At 39.8% G+C, this 24,516-nt stretch overlaps 1 protein-coding gene across 5 annotated transcripts in view; it reads right to left on the bottom strand.

Annotated features, from left to right (window-relative positions):
• The window catches only part of sbno2b (strawberry notch homolog 2b), a 69,833-nt gene that overhangs the window by 6,587 nt on the left and 38,730 nt on the right, over positions 1-24,516 (bottom strand). For 4 of the 5 annotated variants that reach the window (XM_015036072.1, XM_015036071.1, XM_015036073.1 and 1 more), the window contains 23 exons: positions 12,590-12,763; positions 11,327-11,407; positions 10,788-10,893; positions 10,533-10,693; positions 10,305-10,438; positions 9,366-9,456; positions 9,107-9,250; positions 8,883-9,000; positions 8,694-8,799; positions 7,945-8,098; positions 7,639-7,815; positions 6,997-7,094; positions 6,346-6,431; positions 5,669-5,851; positions 5,441-5,562; positions 5,210-5,341; positions 4,735-4,870; positions 3,462-3,574; positions 1,263-1,334; positions 1,052-1,160; positions 902-973; positions 682-825; positions 414-508 (listed from right to left, as the gene is read on the bottom strand). In XM_015036072.1, coding sequence (XP_014891558.1) covers positions 414-508; positions 682-825; positions 902-973; positions 1,052-1,160; positions 1,263-1,334; positions 3,462-3,574; positions 4,735-4,870; positions 5,210-5,341; positions 5,441-5,562; positions 5,669-5,851; positions 6,346-6,431; positions 6,997-7,094; positions 7,639-7,815; positions 7,945-8,098; positions 8,694-8,799; positions 8,883-9,000; positions 9,107-9,250; positions 9,366-9,456; positions 10,305-10,438; positions 10,533-10,693; positions 10,788-10,893; positions 11,327-11,407; positions 12,590-12,763 — 2,808 coding nt within the window. The remainder of the gene's footprint in view (positions 1-413; positions 509-681; positions 826-901; positions 974-1,051; positions 1,161-1,262; positions 1,335-3,461; positions 3,575-4,734; positions 4,871-5,209; positions 5,342-5,440; positions 5,563-5,668; positions 5,852-6,345; positions 6,432-6,996; positions 7,095-7,638; positions 7,816-7,944; positions 8,099-8,693; positions 8,800-8,882; positions 9,001-9,106; positions 9,251-9,365; positions 9,457-10,304; positions 10,439-10,532; positions 10,694-10,787; positions 10,894-11,326; positions 11,408-12,589; positions 12,764-24,516) is intronic. The other variant, XM_015036074.1, reaches the window with a different exon arrangement.

Here is a 24,516-nt window from a genome sequence, read left to right as displayed (position 1 = left end):
GAATGGTCTAAGAACAAAAAACATTCCCCAATTTCAATAACTGGTAATGTACAAAACGTAAGACAACCTTTAATTCAATTACACAGATCAATAAGTCATGAGTCATTAGGAAAATGAAATATTCATTACGTTGAACAAATTGGTTTGCATTTAGTTAAACGACCTTCCTGCTCAAATGAAATGCTTAAACACAATATAAATAATCAAATGCCTTACTGTAAAGACGCTTTGCTCCTAAAAGTTTGCTATAACTTTATTACAAAACTGTGCAGACAGAATACCAAGCACTTTCCAAACCTTTAAAACACTATGGATAGGAAAATATTCATATTTTCTAGGATTTTAAGCATCGCAAAATCCTCACAGCTGACATGAACCATAACACACCGGAGGTGAGGTTGTGCCGTACGTACCTTATAAAGAACAACCTGTCCGTCTTGAGGATTTCCGACTGTCAGGAAGGTTTCCTGCTTCTCCTCATAAATCTCATCATTGCCGGGGGCCAGATCTGGGAGAGGCACAAGACAACAAATAGAGGATTACACTTTATTACCTGTAAACCAACAAATTATAAACTCCACATCCACCAGAAACTGATTGTGTGGCGATAAAAAGACACTCGTTGGATTTTATGAGCTATTTCATGTTTACCCAAAAAGTACCCCTGTTGAGACACCGTACCTAGGATTCCCATGTCGTATTTGCCCTCCTTCTTGTCCTTCTCTATCAGGTAGTCGAAGTTATCTGTGAAGTACTGGAAGAGGTAGTTCTGCTTGTGGACCTCCAGGCCCAGGATGCGGTTCAGGAACTTGGTGATGCTGCAGTCTGACGTAACACAACACAGCTTTGTGACGAAACCTGAACACGCGGTTCAAACAAAATGCCTTTTGGAAAGTCTTACCTTTCTCAGTACTGATGCCAAGGCGAGGCTCCTTACAGATGATGCCCACATCCATCATTCCAACTTTCATGTCTGAAATAAAAGATATAAGAAGGTTTTAGCTATCGGACAACAACAGGACAACAAGGTGTTCTCTGGACCCAGTCTGACCTCTGAAGAACATGGCGTCCCCTTCAGGGTATCCTTTGGGAGGAGGCACCTTGTTTTCTATGTAGCCATTGATTGATTTGGTGATTTTATCCAGGGCCTTGGTACCATACTGCAGAAAGAAAAATGTTTTTGTAATCTTGTGAGCATATATCAAGAAACTACATGATTTTAATATATTGCATTCCAGTAAACTACTGCTGAAAACACACACCTTGTTCTCAAAGTTGTACTTGCTCAGGTCCCTCGATTCAGTGGCTCTTCTGTCGCCGTGGGTCAAAGCACCCTGCACACAGGAATAGCAACAACAATTCAATGTCATGAGCTTCAATGCTCCACCAAGCAGAAACATTTTACCACCTTATGCATTGCTAATCTTTGCTTACAACCCAATTATCATTATTATTACTACTTTAAGGGTTTTTTCACACCTGATAGACTCAGTTTGACTGGGGACCAAAATCGCAACATTTGTGACATTTTCAGCTGGTGAAGTTCGCTTTCACACTGACGAGTTAAACCATCCAAACTAATTGAAAACCTGTTCACCCGCTCACCTATTGAAGGAAACGGCAAAAACCTCTAAAGAAGACATGAGCGCAACTTCCTTCTTAACAAAATGTAAATAAAAATGGAGTGGTGTCAGATTCTAGCAGTTGTAGGATTTCCCCTTTGTCTTTGGTAAAAGACCATGACCTATTTCTCCCTATAGAACTAGATTTGTGGGTTTGTTATGGTTGTTTTTACCCAGAATGCCCTGCGCCGTAGTCCGCTTTATGCTTTTGAAGCGGACTCTGGTCCACTTTCATCCACATATTCATTTGGACCGTACCAGAGGTCACTTCAACTGAACCGAGACCAAGGTTCAGCTAGAATTAGCTTTTCTGATCCGCATCAGAGTTCGATTGTGCATTCACAGCTTCCCAAGCTCTAGTAGACAAACTAATTACAGTTAATCAGACTAAACACGCCTGGTGTGAACACACCCTGAAATTACCTAAGTCTATGTATCAAAACCCAACTGATAATAGTCTGAAAACTTTAGTGTAGGTGTACTGAGTTCATATTTTGTTCAGCCCTTTGTTTAGCGTCTCACTGCAGTCATTGCCCACACCTGACACACAGATGACAATAAAACTGTTGCCTAACTAACTCTCTTCTTTCTTTGTTAAAAAGGAACTTTAAAGTTATTCACATTTGTTCAGTGCTTTTGTTTTCTCTCACACTATAATCACGTTCAAACTAAACTCTGAGTGCGTGAGGGAAATGTCAGACAAAGCCAAGTCGCAGGCAGCAGCCAGCTAAAATAAAGGAATGATAGGAAAACAGCTGGATCTCTTTGCCAAAGCTGATTCCACAACTATTCTCGTGTTCACTGGCTGCAGAGCCGTCCGGTTGGGCTGACTGTGTCCGGCTTGAGCACACAGCCGGATCAGATGCAAACTATTCCTGATACATATTTACCACACGCTCAGCTGGCGAAAAGGCAGAAACGACTTCCTGGAACCACCGTTCCCTTTCCTCCCTCCTTACCCTTTTCCCCTAAAACAGCCGTCATGCTGTGTCACTATGGAAATAGATGAATGCTAGCGCAGAAAAGCATTGATAATGACGGAAAATAACTGTAGTCTTAAATCATTAAGACAGGGGTGCTTTTGCTTTGCTCGCTCGGTTTTCCGTCAGGGGAAAGACCCAGAATGTGTTGAGGTTTGTGAAGAAACAAAGGATCCTCAGGCAAACATCCCAGAAGGAACAGGAAGGACAAAGGGTGAAGTCGCAGTGACAACCCAAAGACTCCGCAGAAAATAAACACAAAGAGAAGATCTTCTTTGTTTACAGTAAAACTGTTTTTTTTTTTTTTCCACACAGATTTAAAAAGAACAGAACACCTTTAGTCATAGAGAAGATTTCCTCTGGTGAAAGGAAAAATAAAGATGACAAACGCATCAAACTGGAGACGCACTGTTAAGAAGTTTGGGATTTTTCAGTCAATTCTGATTTCAGCTTAAAGGTTATTACCAAAAAAAATATAAGATGATTGCCTTCCAGCGGTTATAAAAATGTATTTGGGTCCATTTTTACTGTCATTTTGAAAACAACAAAATTCTCATGCAGTTTATCCAGTAAGTATTTCCAAATTAGCAGTGACCAGGTGTGTAATCCCGACTCTAATTATCGATTCAGATTTTTAAAACACGTTAAACCATCCATATTTAAATAAAAAAAAATAAAAATCCCACATCACTGCTACTAAATACAGCTAAGTCTGAGTCGTCTTCCTGCAGTAGCAACTTCTACACTGAAGAGTGTTTTGTTCCCACCACCTGGTAGATATGATGTCTGGATATTTGAGCATCCAGCCAGCTGTTCACTGGTTAAAGCTGATCAAGCTGAGGATTTTTTAATCACTCACCAGGCTCTCGAGTCTTTTGGCCACAATGGATGCGAAACGTCTCTCCCCGGCCAACTCTGAGATGAGGAAGATGTACTCTGGTGCTGTGACCTGATTGGACCGGTGAGTGCGACCTGGAAAAACACAGAAGACGAGGGGAGGTGAGACTGTGCCTACAGTTTCTGGAGATGATGACAACAGATTGTTGTTTTATTCGTCCTCCGTGTTGTGATCCGCAACTTCACACCTTTCATTAGAGTGGTGAAGGTGCTTTGTATGTCATGTGTTCACAAGTGAAAAGCTTCATTCCACATGACGTGTCTAAATGACATACAAGCCACTGTCACAAGACTGCAGATTTTAAGATAAGCCGCTCTAAAAGCAGAAACGAATATAAAACAAGTTGGGGATTTTTGTTACATATTTCGGATTAAAAGAACAGAGAAAAAACAGTTTTAGTGTGTAAGAGATAATCATGAAGCCTGAACAGAATGATAGGGATGAATAAAAAATGTCCAATGTTTTTTTTTTTTTTTTTTTCCCCTCAACCTTCTGCAACTTGCACATAAATGTTTCATGATGAAATACACTGTTTATGCTGGCTCTGAGTAGGAGTGGGAACTATCTGTGTGAAACGGCAAACTAAACACAAAAATCTATTAGAATAAATATATAGCTGGAAAAAAAATCATGCAAATGAATGAAGGTATTTGTGGGAGTGTGCTCTTGCAGAAACCACAGAGGAGGAAGAGGGCGTCACTATTCATCTTAGGTATGAAAACAAGCAGAGTCAGGGCAAAACAACAAGAGAGCAAATTGCAGAATGATTAAACAGCCACAGCTTTGATGTTTTCAGAAACATTTGGGTGAACTTTTTCTCTTTTTGGATACAAAGGGAACTTTTATTTAAATCTTTTTTTTTTTTTTTTAAAAAGACCAACCTACTAATTTAAGATCTTTGACCTAAAGTCAAAGACTCTGACATAGGAGCTAACTTTAGAGAGCTGACATAACCCTGGGACAAATCTAAAAATTGGGGAGAGTAGCGCTCTTTAACATAACCTATATTTGCTGATGATTCATAGACAAATAATTACTCTGAAGGCTGCATGTGGGCTCTGAGGTCAGTGATGATTTTCTGACAGACAAAACGATTCTGTGTGAATCGCAGCTAACGGAAAACAAAAACTGCTTCAAAAGGTCAGATTTTTTTTTCTACAAAGTTCCCCAGCTGTGTGTAGAAAGAGCTTTTAGTGGAAAGTGACTGGTTCTGAGGTTCATTTCCCTGACTTACCGAACTGCTGGATGGCCCGGTCTGCACTCCACGGCAGCTCCAGGGTCATGTGGACCCTTCGCCTCTGGTTCTTCACTCGTTTGTCGGCCTGCAGGGAAATCCCTGAGCTGGCTGCTTCTGAGATGATGGCCACCAACTGCAACAAACAAGCCTGGACGTTAATGCGCGCCATGCAGAGGGACGTCCATAAAGCAGCACCACGGGAAATCATTCCTGCTGTAGCTATTAGATTATACAACAGCCCACTTTAGTTCACGCTGGAGTTAGTTTTTGATTTATTTATACATACTGTATATTCCTATGTACATACTTATTATTGAATTTATGTATTTTATATTGAGGTCATATTTAATAAATGTTATATCATATATTTGTATTTGCCAGTAGTTAACACTTTGATCAGTAAAGTCTATTCCATTCTATTTGCTGTTTCAGCAGTGACGGACACTCATTTTATTAAATTGTCATTGCTGACCTTTTCTCCACACATGAAGCGGTCCTTCTCCTTGATGTTGATTTGGTCGATGGTGGAGCCTTGCTCGGCCCGGGACTCGTAGCGAACGGTGCCGTCTGGACGCCGCACCACACGACCTTTACGTCCAGTCATCTGTTAAAATACATATATTTAAACAAAAAAATAACATAAAAAATCAGACTTTCAATTCAAACATTTTCAGAAAAATATAAAAACAGACAAACTTCATACCTCAGAAACTTTATCTGGTCCTCCAAACCTATCTATGAGCACATCCAATGTGTTGAGAGGTAGTTCTTTTCCCAGTTCAGCAATTTTAGTGAGCAGGCTGTGCTTCATCTCCTCTATCCTGGCTGTAAACGGGGGAAAAAAAAAAAGAAGAGCACAGTCAAGGTAACTTATAAATTTAACCTGTTTGCGAGGCAACAGTGGAAAGACATCGACGGTCAGAGGCTGTACCTGACTGGTGGCTAGTGTGGTTAACAAAGATGACGTCATCGTTGTCTTGCAGGGAGTCTGGCGAAGAGTTGGAGTCGGTGTCCATCCCCTCAGAGTCGCTGCTGCTGTCGTCAGAGATGTTGATCACACCGCCGCTGTCCACTGTGTGCTTGGGCATCTTTGCCTGGCGACCTCGAGGCTTCCCTGGATGGATAATTGGACGTGATGATACAGAAATCACTCGATTGTGTTTTACTCCAAAGACCTGGACTTAAGTCTGTAACTTCTAAACTCTTTGGGCCTTGTAAATAAGGACTGGGATTCTTTTTTTACACTATATAAAGATGATTTAAAGCCAAGTTTAGGGAACATTGGAATCTTTGTTCTATTAAAAACAAACAGTTTTGATGGTTTGTTTGTAATTTTGCTCAATCTCAGGTCTCGTTGAAAAACGTGATTTCATTTTTATTATGGGTGTGAATTCAGTAGCAAGTCAAAAACCAAACATAATGAAATGTTTAAAGAGAATCATGCCATGATGAGGCACACTAAAGATAAAAATAAGTTCTTTAGTGTGTCTTTTTCATACTTTTCCACACCCGGGAAATAATAAAAGCTAATTTCTTACTCTTCCGTACTTTGTAGGAACCCTGTTGTCTGCGGTTTTGTGAGTCAAATTGATTCATTGTGCTTTGTACCTTTTTTTCTTTTATTCCCTGGTGCCTTTTCTCTCCTTTGTTTCTCTGAAGGAAAGTGCTTTGTTACAAGAGACTGGAATACTCCCCTGGAGAGAGGAAGAAAAAAAAGAGAGACAAACTTTTATTGTGATGTCAAAGCAATAAAGACAATGAAGGGCAGATTTCCAGCACTGTGCGTTCCTTCTCCGGGCTTCCTAAAGCTGCCAGGTGCTGACAGGCAGATGAAGATGCTACTGGACGATCTAATACGATCCGGCTTTCAAACATGTCTGCCGCAAAAGCCTTGGGGTCAGCTAAGTTCAGCACTCAAAACTTCCTTCTTTTTTTTTTTTTCATGAATGAGTCATTCTACGATTAAATAGTTGCAGCTAACAAAGAGGTAACGCGTTTTAAATTAGCACAAACCAAGCCGTATGACGCGAGCCATTCACACAATGTGAGGCACAACCTCAAAAATGGAATCATTACTTTGATGCAAAAAAGACAAAAATTGGAATTAATCCTGACATCCAACAGTGAAAACAAGGTCAAAACCGTCAGTCATATACCTAAAATGAAAGTTTGAAACATTACTATTTTTATGCCGGTGTGGTTTTGACTATCAGAAATGAAACCAAATAGCCAGAAAAGTAGGACAATGTTTTTACTCACTCGGCTGCAGAAACAAATCTGTCAAGATGCCCATCGTTTTCGTCCAAGACCTCTCTGGTGCGTGATTCTCCAGTGGACTGCAGCCCGATGACGATGCACTGTGATGGAATAATAATAATAAAAAATTTACATCAGCTTTTCTTGAATATAAACCAGCTTTCTAGATTTTGTTCATTTAAGGACTTGTTTTGGAACAGAAAGATGCAAAAAATTATGAGTCAAAATTCAATACTTGAAGTTTTTTGAGCTCATTTTCAAATCTAAATTCAAAGGTTCACACTAACATTGTGGCAAATGCCTCTTGGTGCATCTTGAGAAAACAAGACACTACGTGGCCAAACAAGCAAACAAAAAAAAAAAAAAAAGAACTGATAATTATTTTCAGACAATGGGAGTTTTTCCAAAATGTTTTCTTTTCCCATACTTATCCAGGTCATAAAAATACAAATAATCAATCTCCGTTCCTTTTCACAATGTTTGACAAAACAACTTGTAGAACAAATAGTGAAACTGTGCCTGAAATTATGACAAATTTAAATATTCCCCCCTCTGTCAGCGTGCAGAGCAGCAGCTTATGCTTTAATCTTTGTCTCATAACAATAAGAAAAATAAAAGTCGTACTCAAGGGTGTGCTGTACTGACCTTTCCAGCCTCCAGCTCCTTCTGAGCCAGCTCCACCAGGCAGCGCACCTTGGCAGCGATACAAAGGTATTTGAAGAAGCGCTGGTGAGATGACCAGAACTGTCCCCACAGGGACTTCCTGCTGACCAGCCCCAGCTCGTCGGCTGCCTGCATGAACATTTTCAGTGCCTCCGCCCACTGCACACAGAGTCAAGATGTCAGCTGACGAAGCTCAAGATGTTCGTAAAAGAAATTAAGACAAAATAAAAAAAACTATGTGAAAGGCAGGGTGGTTGGATTCACTTCTGAGAGAGAGGCGAAACTCACCAGCTTGGCAGCTTTGTTGTAGACCTCTTTGAAGTCGCTGTCCAGGCCGATCTCCTCGATGCGGAAAGAAACGCCAGAGAAGCTTAGCTGTCTGGCAATATACATGCCGCTCACTTTCATGTCCATGGCCACGATCTCCATGGCCCCGACCCCTCTGCAAATAAATCATTTGCATGATTAACTGATGGGTGAAACAGCCACAGCTGCATCTGTAAGGGTGTTTTACTATCAGAACTAAAGAATCAAAATGATTTAACAGGGTATCTGCAGGTCGAAACTAAGACTTTTTAAGTTGGTTGGCAGATCCTACTGAATTACAATCATCATCGCAAAAACCTCCATAGTGCTTAAAAGTTGTTTTTTTTCTGCACCTAGCCTCGTTTCGGTTGGCAACAGAAGTGAGCCAGTGGCAAAAACAAACGTTATCCAGCCAACTGGAAATACATTTGCACAGAAGCAGAAAAGCTAGCAAGGTAGTTAGCAAGGCTACATTAGTAGCTAGCTAATGTACCCTTCGAGTCAGAGGCTCAAACTTTAGCCAGATAGAAAAGTCCAGTGAGAAAAATAAAAACAGTACAGGAGTAAATACTCCTGCCACGGCTAAATGTAAGACCTAAGAACATTGTATTTAAGACCTTTTGAAGGTCTTAATTTTTGCATTTAATACTTTTTAAGGAAGCGCGGACACCCTGTGTAAAGGTATTTGAAAGTATTTTCCTTTCCAAATAAATAAATCACAGTCTACATACCTTTTCTCAATGGCATGCAGGAAGTCATCAAAGGTCCTGAAGGGTGTGCCCTCGCCCCAGATTCCCAGGCGGCTCATATAAATCATGTTCTTTGGCTCAGAGGCACCTGAAAGAGACGTATATTCTGAAATCCTGTCCCACATCCTTGTTGGCATTAGCTGATGTTTTTTTTTTTCCCGTCAGCTTTACCTGTGGCACTGGCGTACACCACTCTGGCGTGTGGCAGCTTGTTCTGCAGGTCAAGAACTGCCTTGCCCATTTTTGTGGATGTGGCGTTCTTGGCTTTGTGGCATTCGTCAAAAATAATCTATGGCAGCGAGAGGTTAAGGTGTGAACGACAGACATGGACTTAAAGTTCAGATGAAAGCAGAAACGACCGTCTGTGCAACATGGACGCCTGTGTGAAAGGATACAACTCCATCAAAGTCCTGCTTGCACCAGTCCAGGATCTGTTTGATTCTCGTCCGGTGCTGGCCTCCTGCCTGGCTCTCTCCGATGAGTGCAGAGTAAGTTGCAAACAGGACTCCTTCTGAGGTAGCTGTGTCTCCATACTTTATCTACAAGAACATTCAAAATGATTCAAAATGTAAGAAAGTAAAGAAGCATCCAAATTGATGCCCACATGGACAACAGAAATAAATAGTTTTACTCTAATTGATTCCCTTTACTGACCTTGTTTAAGGCATGCACCGGGATATTTGGTGCATCTATGTCTTTGAGATCTCTCTCTGCGTCGTATTTCAGGTCATTGGATATGCTGAACCTGAGGGAAGGAGCAGGAAAACAATATGTAACTCTGATCGCTATTTCACAGGCTCTAACATGTTAAGCATTATCCAGTGCACAATAAGTCCTAAATGTACTTCATTAAACCCACCTCCTCCTAGAACTACAGCTGCAGTCTTTTGGGGTATGTCTCTATGATCCAGACTCTCGTTTTTGTCAAATTGTCTTTGCAAAATTCCTTCAAAATATACCCACAGCAAGATGCTGCCGCTACCATGTTTCACTTTGGGGTGAAAAATGATGTGCAGTGTTAGTTTACCCCAAAACTAAAATGTTAAAGCGATGATATTATGTATTTTACAGTCACATAGCGCCATTTTAAACTACAAGTAACAATCAATTGTTGTAAAAATACCACATATATCAATCAAAGCTTCAAAGAAATTTCACTTTGACGCCTCGAAATTGGCCTCTGTCTCTTTAACGAGACGGGAGACTGCAGCTTTTGGGAGGAGCTTTGTGGAAATGGGCGGTGCTTTGTCAGGGCAAGCATTTTGAATGAGATTAAAGGACTTAAAGCAAAACTCCAGGTATGTCTTTGATGAAGAAATAACATTATAACATGGTGTAAAGCTCAAAAAGTAGATTTTACATAATTTCCCCTCTTTAAATATTGGCTATTTATAATATAATATATTATAGAGCACCTTCTTCCACTTGTTTTGCACGTCGCAAACTCTTTTAAGGATACCCCGAAAACATAAAAAACAAACTTTGCCCTTGTTTAAATTGGTCTGTCACATAACAGGTTTATAGTTTTAGATTGACAAAAAGATACAGCAAGGCACCGTATTTAGTGCCTCTCTGCTGTGTGCGTCTTCTTACCACAGTGCTTTCTTTCGTCCCTTAAGGTAGTTCTCCAGAATGATTCCTGCCACGGTGCGTCCCTTTCCGACTCCTGCCCCATCTCCAATCAGGAAGCCTGCTCTCTGGTTGTTCTGGAGAATCACCTCGTGTTGCTGCACAGAGAGAGAAGAAAAACATGACATTAGAGCTGAATTGAACTAATGAACGATTAGAGATGATTTGAAGATGTTGTGCAGGTATTTTCACCTGACAGGCGTAGATAATGGCCTCTAACTGCAGTGCAGACAGCAGGCCACTGTTGATAGTTGACTCCGGGATAGACAGAGTGTATGTGATGTCCGGAGGAGGGACGCTGGACAGCGTGTTGGTTTCCACGACAATGTCAGGATGTGAAATTCCTATTGTGGCTAAAATGACAAATAATAGTCTTAGAAACGTATAAAAGGCACAAAATGAGGAATATGAAGGAATCAGATGCTGATGTTGAGTCCAGCAGCTCACATTTTGAGGGTTTGTACTCTGCGTATGTGTCAACATGACCAAGCTCCTCTGGCTCCTCCTCCTCAGCCTCCTCTTCTTCCTCTGGTGGTGGTTGTGTTACTGGAGTCTGGAAACACCAAAAAAAAAAAAAGAAAAAAAAAAAGATGTAAAACACACTGACTTTCTGAATTTTTAAGTTATACTTGTTGAGTTACTACAGAAGAATGGAAAAAAAAAAAAGCTGTGAAACATGTAGGCAGAGAACTGCACAAAAAACAACAGCATACAAGAGTCTTGTCCCAAAAATATTCTCTGAAGATCAGAGAGAGCAGAGGATCCTTTTCTCTCTGCATGACATGCATGGATGTCATGATTTATGAAACGTGGAATATATGTTACAGTGTGACGGATCAAACTGCTGGGTCAAAACAAGATCTCTAGATAAGTAAAAACAATATAGGAATTTTCCTGATTTTCAGACACACCCAAACAGGCTTGTATCTGTATGTTAGTGATAACTGATTTGTTTAAACCATCAGATGGCTGGAGACGGTTGCTACCTGGAGTCCTAAAGCTTGAGTGCTGATTATAGCAGAAATATCTTCCAAACTGGTCAAGCCTTGAAACCTGTCGCCATTTTGCTGTCAACAAAACATAAAATGAAGAAATACTCAAAAACTCAAATAAAGATCACAGAGCTAAATGCAATAAATAAATAAATAAATAAAAAGAAACAACAAAAAAGAGAGAACACAAATCAGAGAAATGGTTGTGTTTGTTTGTCATCCTATGGATCTGGGTACTTCAGGGATGTCTTTCAGAGAACCACTCAACGAAATGCAATTTGTACGTCTGGCGCTGAAAAGCCAACGACAACAAAAAGCAGATAAAGCAGCACGTGTCTGGGAAACATAATGGCTGAAATGAGGGCAGAATGAAAAGGAAAATATAGAAGCTTTCAGTAAGTTGGTGAACTCAATGAAGTCTGATCATATCAAAAATATCGTTGGGCCCATCTAGTTTCATAGGCCGCTAACAGGCAGCAGTGCATGAAGAGCGCGGGGTAGAAGAGATTTTTTTTTTTTTAAAGCTCACCGACTTCATCAAAACCTATAAAATAAAACTGTACAATAATTGAAAAATAAGAGAAATTAATAACAGACTATGGCTCTTTGATGTGCAATGAAACAAGAGAATAACTTGAATTAAAGAAATGCTAGTATCAGTAGCATAGTAAATGTGGGAAAAGAACATTATGTGAATAATGGTAAAATGTAAGATAAGATCTGTGTTTGTTTTAAAATGTTCCTTTTTACTTTTATTAGCTGGAGAACTTTTATCAGAGGCAGGACAGTCACAGTCTGATTTATTTTTATACCTATTTAGCTGAAGTATGCTGGTATCCATGGATACAAATATTAACAAGTACTCTTCTGAGGAGAAAACCACAATTGAGTCTTACCTCTATGCAACAAACAAGCTAGGAAGGACTAATATAATAATATATAATATAATATAATGGATAAATAAATCAACTTAGGTAATATCAAATAAAACACTGATGAAAGTTCAATTTCTTTTGCCAGTTGATCTGATATCATTAGTCAAAACAGTTTTAGTGCATTTATTTAATAAATAATATTCATGTGGATTAGAGTTAGCCTGTACATTGCCATAGACGGCAGGGGAATGTGACGAAAGCTTGATGTCTTTCCTTTAATCCCTTCCTTCCCAGTACACTCGTTAAGACGCTCATTGAAACAAATCTCTCATAATTAGCATTCAGAAGTGGTTATAGTAATAGCAGCTTTCTTGCTACTGACCTCTAAGTGGCTCTGTGCTTGTGTGGTGGCGGGGCTAGTGTTAATGTCCCAGAGTGTGGGAACTGGATCCGGGTGATTGGTGGGGATGTAGGACTGGGTGTCGGCGTACTCCGACAGCGAGTCCGCCGGAGAAGAGAACAAAGAGTTTGAGAGGTCATCAATGCAGGACAGGTCCTGAGGACAAGAAGAAGACAGGAGGCATTTATTAAAACCTTGACATCAATGAACAAAAAAAATGACAAAAGCTTAAACTAGCTGAGGCAAACATACAAATGCAGGTGCAAGCAGCATATCTAGCCCACCCTTGAAGGGAAGGTTAAGCAAAAATGAATACATTAATTAAAAATAAGTCAAATGCAAAATGATTACAAGTGTGAATCATGGAGACTCTTTTAGATTAACATCAGCACAGATGAGCTGCATCACGCTAAGCGCTACCAGACTGGGCTGACAACAACAATTCATCTGAGTGCTGAAGTTGTTACTGAGTGAAGAAGATAAGGAAGAGTGTGGATGTTAGCTTCTGCTGTAGAGTCAGTTTTCAATTTTTGCATTAGTGCATATCAAGCTATGTTTGATGTAGGAACTATGAAATTAGGCATGTTTGGAAACCCTTCCCGGACTATGCTGACGAAGAACACATTAGCATCCTGTTTCGAGCATTTATTAGCTTAGACTCGGACTATAAAATGATCAAAATGTGCCAGACCCCTAACTTACTATTTTTCCTCAGTAGACTGCACTGTTGAGCTTTTCTTTTGTAAAAATGAAAATTTATAAATATATTTTGGAAAAACAAACTAGGCAGGTTTCAGTGTTCTAAGATGTAAAACATTTGCATATTTTAGTTATTCGCAGGAGTGAATACTAGGAGTCCACTGTAAAGTAAAGCTGCATAATTTTATCCCTCTAGGCCAGTGGTGCCCAGTCGGTCCTCGAGGGCCGGCGTCCTACATGTTTAGTTCTCTCCCTGGTTTAACACACCTGGATCAAATGATGTCTCATTAGAAGGCCTAAGGAGAACACTGACATGCTGAAAAGATTGTTTCTACCACCAGGGAGAGAACTAGAACATGCAGGATGCCGGCCCTCCAGGACCCACTTTGGGCACCAGTGCTCTAGGCTTTCAACCTCTTGTTTGTCCTGGTCTTAAGTATGTTTGGAAATACTTTTCAGATAAGGCTCTGCACTAAACATGCTAATGGCTGATATAAGATGTTATTAATGAGAGTTTAAAACGTCAACTTTTGATGATTTTGTCTTCGCTTTAAAATACTAAACTTCAGTTTAACATCTACTTTCCCACACATGTGGTGTGACATGGCCTCTGCTCATAATTTGAATAATTAATTACCACAAAGACTGTAAAAGAATATCTTGAACGGTTCTCCTATTATCTTATCCTTTTATTTCAACTCTTAATAAGAAATCATAACAGACAGGCATGTCAGATCTTTACAATAATAAAAAAAAAAAATCCTTCTTCAAACAAACGTTTCCATGTGCAGATGCGTGGGATATGAAGCGGAGAAGTGAGAGCTTGGCACGCTGAGTTTTGCGTGTCATTTCAGCTCTGGCTGCCTAGCGGTTCACCCTCCACTCATAGTCCTTTCCAAAATCATTTGCATGCCGTACTCCTTAACTAGACTCTCCCAGACCACCATGGCCCCCCAGAGACATGTAAACATAGAAGTGTGTAGGTGTGTGTGTGGGGGGGAGGATGGGTAAAGGTTAACCAAGCTGTTTTTGGAGATGGATCATTATAATTTAGCACATAGTCCATGAGAGTAATTTCATCAACGTTTACTTCCACGATTCGCTCTGAGCCATGTGTGGAAATTCCCACACCCTCTGCTCCAGAAACTCACACATGCAGGCATTATAAGCTTTGTAAATAATAGCCCATCACACACTGCAGGATATCATTGTAATTATTGTGCCAGAGGGAGCAATGCACCACTTCCTCATGTGATCTCATGAGAGAGGAGATGTAAACAAAATGGAGACTCTTGTGAAACAACTTAGTTTGATGTTAGCTAAACTTTGCAGAGGGAGAGAGAGAAGAACAAACAAATCCAGATGATCAGGAGAATTATGACGGGAAGCAAAAGCTAGGGAGACGAGAGTGACCGGTAGTCTGTGGCAAGAAATTGAAGACGAGGATCTGGCTGTCGGTTTCTATATTTGCCATGAACAGTTTGCTGATGTTTGTTAAAAGGGCTGAAATGTTTGCTGGTGCTTGACAAATGCTCAGCTGCTGGTAGATTTTAGCCATTGTGATTGTAGCTAAAGAATTTAGACATGTTTCATGCTATATTTACCTTCTAAAAGTAAATCTGGACTAAATCTAGAGTAGGCCTTGTTTTCCAGTTTCGAGGCATGCAACTGAACAAAACAGTGAGACAGAGTAGTTTTTTCCTTCCAGTAAAAGTACAGACTAGAGAAGGGTGTTATAAGGGATTAACCCAATAACTTAGAAACAGAGGATTATCAATTTTACATTGCTTTTTGAAGAAAAAAAAAAAACGATTTCTGACCCTGTGTTAAGGTAGTTTCATAAACAAAGCTGTGGTTACAGGCAAATGTGTTCACGTCCATAAAAGTCTTCCACAATTTGTTCAAATGAAACCACAAAATTCACTGCATTTCATAAGAACTTTAAGTGACAGATCAAACCAAAGAGAGCTAAATGCGATGAACTGTTTTAGACTTATGTTAGACGAATCAGACTGAACAAACAAACAAAAGAAAACAATCCTCCCACCAAATTACCTAAAATGGCCTTTCACAAAAGAATGACACAGCTCTTAGGAGGGAAGTGCCTTAGAAACGGAGTGAAATGGTCAGCCGTCATACTGACTCACTGTTAACAATATGCTGGTACTGAAGACTGCCGAGAAGCTGCTAGCACGACTGTCATGGCTGCCTGTTAAAACATTACTCACAGTTCATCTGAAATAGTTTCACAACCATGAGAGGATGAGAGGGAGAGCTCCCCGTGTCAACATGACGACATCATGCAGGAATGGGACACGGCGTGGATGATATGAGGCAGCAACTCTGTGAGCTGTTTAGATGTAGGTTACATGTTGGATACGCTTTACAGATTCCAAGTCAAAAAAAAGCCTTTTCTTGGCGTGCAGCATTCAGTTTTCGATGTTTTCTGGTGGATCTGTGACTGACTCTTTCCTCTTCTCCTTTTGTCTGGGTGTCAGTGTTTGCTTCCTGAGGGCAGGATCAGGCATGATAGCTGTAGTAAGTCAGCAAGGTTGCTCTCTACCCAGGATAAAACAAAGTGGGACAGCCCGCTTTTGTGTAGAGGTCCACGTAACGTAACCTGTCGCGTTCTACCTATCCCCATGTCTGCTTTGTTGAAGCAATCTCTGTCCGTCATCGCATCGCATCCACTGCCCTTGGTACTTTAGACTTTAAATAAAAAAGGACACAGGACAAGCCTTCACCGTGGAAAACGAGAAGAAAACCGGACATTGAATGGGAGTTACTAGAGGGACAATTCTTTTTTAAATAGGAGTTCAAGGGAAACTACGACAATTTATTAAATCTGGAAACTAGTCTTAGAAATGAAGCAGTCATTCCACATTTTCTTCTAATGAAACATTCATTGCTTTACTGTCTGGCCATTAAGTCTTCAGAGATTCCAAGTCATTGTTCTGTGCTCAGCGCTGTTATTAACTCGACCAACCTGACGCTGAGGAATCAGAGAGCTGCAGCGGTTTTAACTAAGACACGTCCGCGCTCGGTGCCATGCTAATCGGGTTGTGCAGCCGGGCATAACAGAGGCAGCAGTGTTTGCCCCGCTGCAGGCCCGTACCCAGGGCTATTTCATTTACCGCTCCTGTGAGTGGGCCCTGCCAAGCAGAGATAAGGCTTGAATTCCAACTGGCCCGATGGTAATCTGTCTGCTTTCACAGCACACAGCTTGCAGTCATCTAACTGCTAATCCTGCCTCTCTCTCTCTCTCTCTCTCTCTCTCTCTTTCTCTGTCTGTCGTGCTAGCACTTCCTTTTTTTTCTTTCCTGCTGTACACGAAATTCATGATCTGCAAATATATGCAAATGTGTCTTTCATTGTTGGTTTCTGGGAAATAATGCTGTCTGAAAGCTTAATGAATAGGTTGAGTTGTGTGTCTGAAAGCCCATCGCCCTGGTTTTTTGTGTCGCTTGTTCACTCTGTTGTTTGGCATTTGACTTCTTCCTGTTTTATTTTTTTGTTTCTCCTCTAATGTGATTTTTACCAGCCTCAACTAACACCACCAACATTTGCTGCATTAATCTATACAGGAGACACAATGTGTCCATAAAGACAGCATTTTCCAAACGCTACCACCACTTATCTGCCTGATGATGATGATTAATGCATGCACACGGAGACAAAAACAAGCTTGCAAGATATGTGCAAAGCTGCAGTGGCTTTTTTTTTTTTTTGTTTGTTTTGCTGTGGCAGAAGGTGTTGTTTATCAGATCTAAGAATCAGAGCTGGGGACATAAATCACACACCTTAGTCATTTGCTGTGTAATTACGGTTAAAGCTGCTGGATTAGTTTGGGGAGCACACACACATTAAATAAAAAAAGCACCAAAGAATAAAATTATTATTTTTTGAGCACATGATGCATCATTTTACTCGTCTGGGGTTTTAAGAAGATTCTGAATATAGTGGGAAGGTAACATAGCTTCAAAGAAACTGCTTTACATGAAAAAATTAGCATTAGGTTGAAATTTGTACTAACAAGTACAAGACAAATTCAAGGGTCAGCCAGAATATGGAGCTATTTCTTGTTAATTATTATCTGTTTGTGATCTACTTTAATTTTAAATGAAACAATTCTTGAGTGCGCTTAACTTTGTGGTATGTTTTCACAAAGACAATTAAAAAAAATCTGCAGATGAATGATGTGTCTGACACCTGAATTTCAGTTCAGAGTTAACTAAACAGCAGCTGCACGGTGGCACAGCTATCAGGACTGTTGCCTTCCAGCAACAGGTTCAAATCATGAGGCGGGGAGTTTCTGCATCGAGTTTGCATGCTCTCGCAAACACATTGAGAGCACGCACAATCTCACCCATTGACTGCTGGGAAAAAGCATCAGCCGCCTCTGACCGAGCAATAATGAGACTGGTAAAGCATGATGTTACACGAATTAAAGCTTTACAATTTACTAGAACTAAATACTACAGTAATGATGCCTTCACCATTAATTTCACTCTGTTTGCATTTAATCTTCTCTTAATGTAACAGAAAAAAAATAAACATATTTCATTTCGACTCTTCCTGTTGCAGTTAATAAAAGTAAATTCAGACAAATATATATATATATATATATATATATATATATATATATATATATATATATATATATATATATATATATATAAAAATTAGCAAACACCGAACTGGGAGAGCAAAGCTCTCAGCTGCCACGGGAGAAGCTGTCTGGCAGGAGAGACGAGGGACAGACGTTCCCGATCCACTGACACCGGATATGACACTGTGGCTGTGATAAGCTCAGCTGCTACCGTACATGGAAATCTAGCAGCCGCGACTCTTACCAAGCTTTCATAAACCTTCATTCCACTAAATTTCCTTCTCCTTCCTACTAGAGCAAAATTTGCAGTGATATTTTAAAATTTAAAACTGTCCTTTTACTCTCCTTCTGTGCACGGACATGACTATATTCTTCCAAAATTGGATACACGAGCTTGGATACAAACACACTACTTTGAATAAGAAATGAACTGATTGTAATCACTCAATTTCTTCAGCTTAAATATTGAACTTAACTTATCTCTATTTGTGTATCGGATGCAACAAAACTCAGTACACCTACCAGTTGTGGTCTATAAGTACATTACTAGCCACATCAACACTGATATCCTTTTTCTTGAGTCAAATAAGGCTCAGATAAATGGTCATGATAAATGCTTTAATGGCAACAGTAACCTCCATCAAATCACCTGCAGTAGGTCGTTTTTCATTTGAGAGTCCTTGGAATCAGTCGTATCTCTCAAAGAAAAACGGTCATCTGTACCAGCTATAAAAAAAAAAGCCTGATTGGTGAATCTCTACTGAGGTATGAGCCAGTGTTTATCAGTCTTCAGCCACATCCTGTTAAACCCAATAACCTGCTTCGGTGCACGGTCAAAGACTGAGGTTTGAGCCGTGCTTTGCCCAGGGCTTTCCCCTCCTACACACTGCCAGCTTGGCTGCTTTTCCAAGGTCAGGAAACCAGCCACTCTGGCTACCCTCTTCCCCCCTGCACACCCACTCTGACACACAAAGTGACACCTAAAATGACCTCAGCATTTCACTGTACATCCCTTCATATCTTCATCCACTCTGCCTTATTAATACGGTTAGGACCAACTTTTTTTTACTAACTTCTGTCCCTTTTTTTCCATCTGGTCTGTTTTTGCATGTGTCCATTTCCCAAACACTTCTGTCACAGCACTATAACACTTAACACTTCACTGGAAATCTGTTGCAGAGTGGGGATTTTTTTTTTTTACGATTGCAACACAAGAGTGACTTTAACAAACAACGCTGTGAAAGTCACTCTGGAGGAAAATGAAAACACAAATCTAAGACTGTGACTATTGTTATCTGTAGATGCTGCTGAAAAAAAAATGACTGCAAAAACAGTAATGGAGGCAGGGGATGTGAGTTACACTTTGGTCATGAGATCGATATCTAAAAATGCAATGATGAAGTGGCAGCTGTTTGTAGGCGACTTGAGACTTTGAAAGCAAGAGCAAGTATGTGCCCTGATATCTCATCTGCCAGTTTCTGTGGTTTCCCTGTGTGTGTTTGTGAGGGGCGGTGGAACCCGGAGCTGTGAAACGTCCCACACCGCCCCCTACGTCCAGCTGACGGAAACAGCTCCCGTCTGTCTCTCTGCTCTCAGTAGCCAGCTGTTGACCTTGTCCATTCGGTCCGGATGACCCGACTGATGGATTTTGGGTGTGTATTGTCTAACATTTAATAACACAGCGTTCCTCTAGTTAGTGTATGTTTGATCATTTGTAGCAAAAGACACATCTGCAGCTAAAAAATATTTCTAACATCAACATGTGAAAAATGTAGACCTTTCTAAAGTTAGACAGTTTTGGCTAAATTACTGCTCTGAGTGCTGTTTCTTCAGCAAATGACCTTTTTTGAGTCAGTATTTTCCACTTAAAAATGAGTCATTTACTAAATTAGTCAACAATTATTTCAATAATCCGATTAATCTTGAATAATCCCAATTAATTTGATGAAGTGCTTCAGTTCTAGTGTCTTTATAAAAAGCGAACCGCCACCACTGCCTCAAATCCATAACAAATTTTCTTCTAGTACTGCTTTATATTTCACTCCATCTATTTCTCATCACCTCTGATCAGCTTCCCTCACCCTACTGAAGAAAAACATGCCCACAGCATGATGCTGACTTCACCATGTCTCTTCACAGGAATGGCATGCTCAGCGTGATGCACGGGTTTAGTTTTCGACCACACATGGCATTTCACAGGCTCAAAGGTTGATTGAATGTCGGTTTCGTCTCACTGTAGCACTTTCCTCTATATGTTGACATTGCTTTTAGCAAAATGCAAAAGATGAGACAGGAGTTTTGGCTGCTTCTTCTGTTAATCCTTCCCCAGCCTGCCAGTTTATTTAATTTTGGATGACAGACTGAACATCGCTCTATAGGATGTCCAGAGCTAAGGAAGAAATTAAACAACCTTACTCTGCTCTAAACCACTTTTTATCTTTGTTCCAGTCCTGTCTCCTATGTTTCTTGATCTTTATAATGTGGTTAGTTAATTAATGTTCTCCAAGAGTCTTCACAACCGGTTTTATTCTACAACTGAATTAGACAAAGGTGTACGCTATTTGCAAATTATGTTACTTCTGAGGCAACTTGTTGAAGTAGATTATATTTCAGAGTATCAGACTAAAGTAAATAAAAACATCAGCTGGTCACACGTTTCAGACTTATATTTCTGAATAAACGATCATTTTTCTTCTGCTTAACAATTATTTGTGATTTTTCTATAATGTCCTCAATTAAACATATTGCAGTTTGCAGACCTATCTAAAAACGTGCAAAAGTTCAAGGGGCATGAATAGTTTTGTGAGGTACTATAAAACGGGGACTGCTTGTGTCAACCAGCTTATTAAAGTAATAAAATGATTTGTTGTGGCTTGTGGCAAGCTTCACCCCAAAAGTTTCCTGGACAGTATCAATCATCTTTGATGTGACATAAATCAGGTTTTCCTTTGATGGCTTAAAAGAGCCAATTTGCCTGGGAGCTACTGTTTTTATACACACTGAAGGCTTTAGGTTTGCTCAACTTCAGAGAGCAAAAGACAAAAAAACCAACAAAAAAAAATTGCTTTCAAATAGTAAAAGTTGACACGATTTCATGGGGAATAATGAGTGATTATGTTTCAATGTTTAAACTTTTCAAAGCCTAAAGAGTCAAATCGGTTGTGTATTTGACCAACGCACAGTGAGTCCAGTCCATCCTGTCCCAGACCTGCTAACCTTAGCCAATCAAAGTAATATACCCAGTTCAACAACCTCCTGAGAAGCAGGCCTTCATGCTGTGCCAAGTCTTTAAGCAGCAGGCCAAGGACAGCTTGCTGCTTACATTCCTCCTTGGAATTTTCCACTGTTTCCGTATGTTCTGGAAAATAAAAGGATGCCATGTCAAGTGTCCCAACGAGCAGCCCGCTGACGAAGCAAGTTCAAAGACCGGTGCTACAAGTTTTGTAAACAGCAGAGCCTAAAGCCCATATGGCAGGCCTTTTAGCATTTAATTATCTCAAGGGAGGATTTGTAGGGGCAAATATCCAAAATTCAATTCTTTCCAGTAAAAATAAACATTCGAGACGTCGAGAATCCTGTTCTTCCTATTCGCAAGTGACATTTCAGCGATCTCAAGCAGCCTTTTTCCTCAGACAATATGACGTCACATTTTTCCGTTCTTGTGTCGGCTTGGAGATATGACAGAAGAGAAACTGACTGTAAAGCAACTGCAACAAGTAATTAGGTCATTATCTAAAATGATCTAAATTCAGATAATTGAAATGAATAACTATAACACATTTCACTAAGCTAAGTTTAGACATTCAGAGATCTTTTAATAGTATCATTATAATTTAAATTATCTATGATTCATATTTTTCATGAGTTAAAAAGCAGCTTAAGACTGTAGTAATTAGATGTACCCGCAACAACACATATATTGATTATTTACAGTTATCCGCATAACAAGGAGCCTCTGGATAAGTTAAATTAGATTTTTCTCCTGGCGGCAATTCTGTCGCAGACATCCACCGCATTCATTCTGGGTAGAACAGATGTATTTATGCAGCTGCAATCTTAAGACACAAGTATGGGAAAAGTGATGTCATTTCTTCTTTGAAGAATGACATTAAACCCATCTGAAATCTGAGTTTTAATATAAAAAAAATATGTTACTCTGGAGTTCTGAACTGTTAGCTTTTATGACTAAGAACTGATTTATGGATAGCTAAATTGCATATTCAAACTGGCTGTTAAACGTTAAAACTCCATAAAACATTTTGGGATTTTCAGATGTTCTTGAATTTAGTTCACAATAACTAAGGCTGCGGCAACATTTACATGCTATTTGTACTAGCGAGAAAGTATTAGTGGATATATTTTTATTTCACTCTCTACCAGTATGAATGTTATTTCATACTCTCTTAGAATTTTTTAACAATAAAAATCTAAGAATGTAAGTTTTCCAGATGAAATAGTATGATTAACCAAAAACCCACAAGCTGTGAATGCCACAATGTGAAATGCACAAAAGGGACACTTCTATATTGCAGTGGTTTTCAACCAGTGACAAAAATCTGCCATGAGAATTCGAGTTCTTCCTCTGGCAAAGTAAAACGTGCGGCATGAGGAGTGGAAGCTGCAAGGTGAAAATGAAGAAAAGAGGCAGAAAAATGATCATCTGATGCAGATTTGGTTTGGCCATGAGGAAGTCGCCCACAAAAGGAACATATGTCGCATCTTAATAAAATACACGTGCACCTTTAAATAGGAGATAGGAAGATATGAGATTCTGCAATGTATATATGGGAGGATGCTTTTGCAAAGGCTATTCAGCAGAAATAAATTAAATAAAATTAAATGGTAAGCATGTTCCTCCTGGCAGCTAGATTTCTGAAGGCATCCTAATAACGCTCAGTGGGGATTTATAAATATCAGGGTCTCCACAGCAGCCGCTCCCCAACTAGCGCTTTCTGCCACCGGGTGTGATTCCTACACAGGTTAATCTGGAGATTCTCAACAAAACGCCTAGCGATGAATTAGAAAGAACTATTACGAGAAAAGCCATATCAACCTTCTCCAAGAATGTTTCACCCAATTAAAAAAAACAAAACAAACTAAGACAGAATCTCAACGTATTTATGTGTCATGTGACAATCTGTGCACCCCTAGAGCTGAAATAAGTGGATGTGAGAGGAGTGTGGACACAAGTTATGGAGTCACAGTCACAGTCATGTGTGACATTTTAAGAAAGAACACCACGCAAAACGTTTGCAACACTGCGACGACCTCTGCCATTTGTGACAGTTGCAGAGATCACAGAGGAGCTCTTGCATTAACTCTGGGACTTTTGGTGATGTTGAAGAAAACTAGTTCCTCATACGCAGTCGTCCGAGTTTATTGGTATTTCTGGTGAATATATGTGACAAACCTTATTACCGAAGCATCATTTAACACATACTTCATGTTTATCATTGTGCTTAGGAAATTTTCTTTTCATAAACTCCATCTTCGTTGCTCTCTGATCTACAAATAGGATTCAATACCGACATCCATGTCTCTTTGCCGCTTTTTTTTTTTTTTTTTTTTTTTTTTAAGAAAAAACAACAGAACGAGGAACTCAGGAAAAGGCTACAAGAAAACAGCAACATGTCGAAGTTGCCCCATATGTTCAATTAGAGCAACAACTGGATCTGGAACGAGACTGGAAAAGGTATAAGGTTATCTCACCCCAATGCTAAGAGAAAAGGATGGCAAGGAAAATATCTAACAGGATCTTTGCAGCCAAGTTGCATCCTGGGGTCACCATGACAACCATACTTAAAATATTTTATTTGTTGTTTAGCTCCATTAATATAGGAGGGTAATATAAGAAATGTGTATTATTTAAAGATGTTTTAAGCATAAAAAGAGAATGTTCTCAAGACTAAAAATAAGAACATCTGCTATTTTTTCCCCTCTCCCTCTAATTGTGAAATCAATACAAACGGAATTGAAACAGGTCAGCTTTAAATGTTGCCTCAAATACCCCTAAAGCCTGTACATGGGAACACCCACATTTTCACACGCCAGTGGTCAAAGGTCCTCTGTGTCTCCATGACTCAGAGCTGTGAGGCTGGTGCCAGTAAGTTGTAGACTTGGTCAAAAGCCAAGAATCATGTGAAAATGAGCAAAGATTTTCTTTTACAAGCTGTTGACTGCTGGGTGTGTGCCCTGAATCGAATCTTAAACATTTTATCCCTGACAGAGCTGCTAGATATTAGGTTGAACAAAACAGAAAACAGAAAACCATTAAAAAAAAAAAAAAAAAAAAAAAAACTGTGCAGACATGAGCTGACTTTGTTTAAAAACTTCTGGGGGTAAAGGAGGGACTTTCTTACAGGTCAAACTGAAGTGTGGAATATCTCACTGAGAAGTCAGACAAAGTTAATAAATGTCGGCCTTCAAGAGGCATCTCAAGCTTTTCAACTAATATTCCACACACACTTCACTGTCACCTTCAAACGACAAGATATTTCTTCATGTCGTTTGTTGTTTTTTTTCTCCATTGTACAAACTGTGGGGGGGGGGGGGAACAAGACAAAGCAAACACACTTAAAAAAACGTTGTTTCCCATTTCTGG

This window comes from Poecilia latipinna, unplaced genomic scaffold (assembly GCF_001443285.1).
Source record: "Poecilia latipinna isolate Pla-1442-1.1 unplaced genomic scaffold, P_latipinna-1.0 Scaffold357, whole genome shotgun sequence".
NCBI lineage: Eukaryota > Metazoa > Chordata > Actinopteri > Cyprinodontiformes > Poeciliidae > Poecilia > Poecilia latipinna.
The sequence above is the reverse complement of the archived record's forward strand: the minus strand, read 5'-3'. Positions and strand labels throughout refer to the sequence as shown.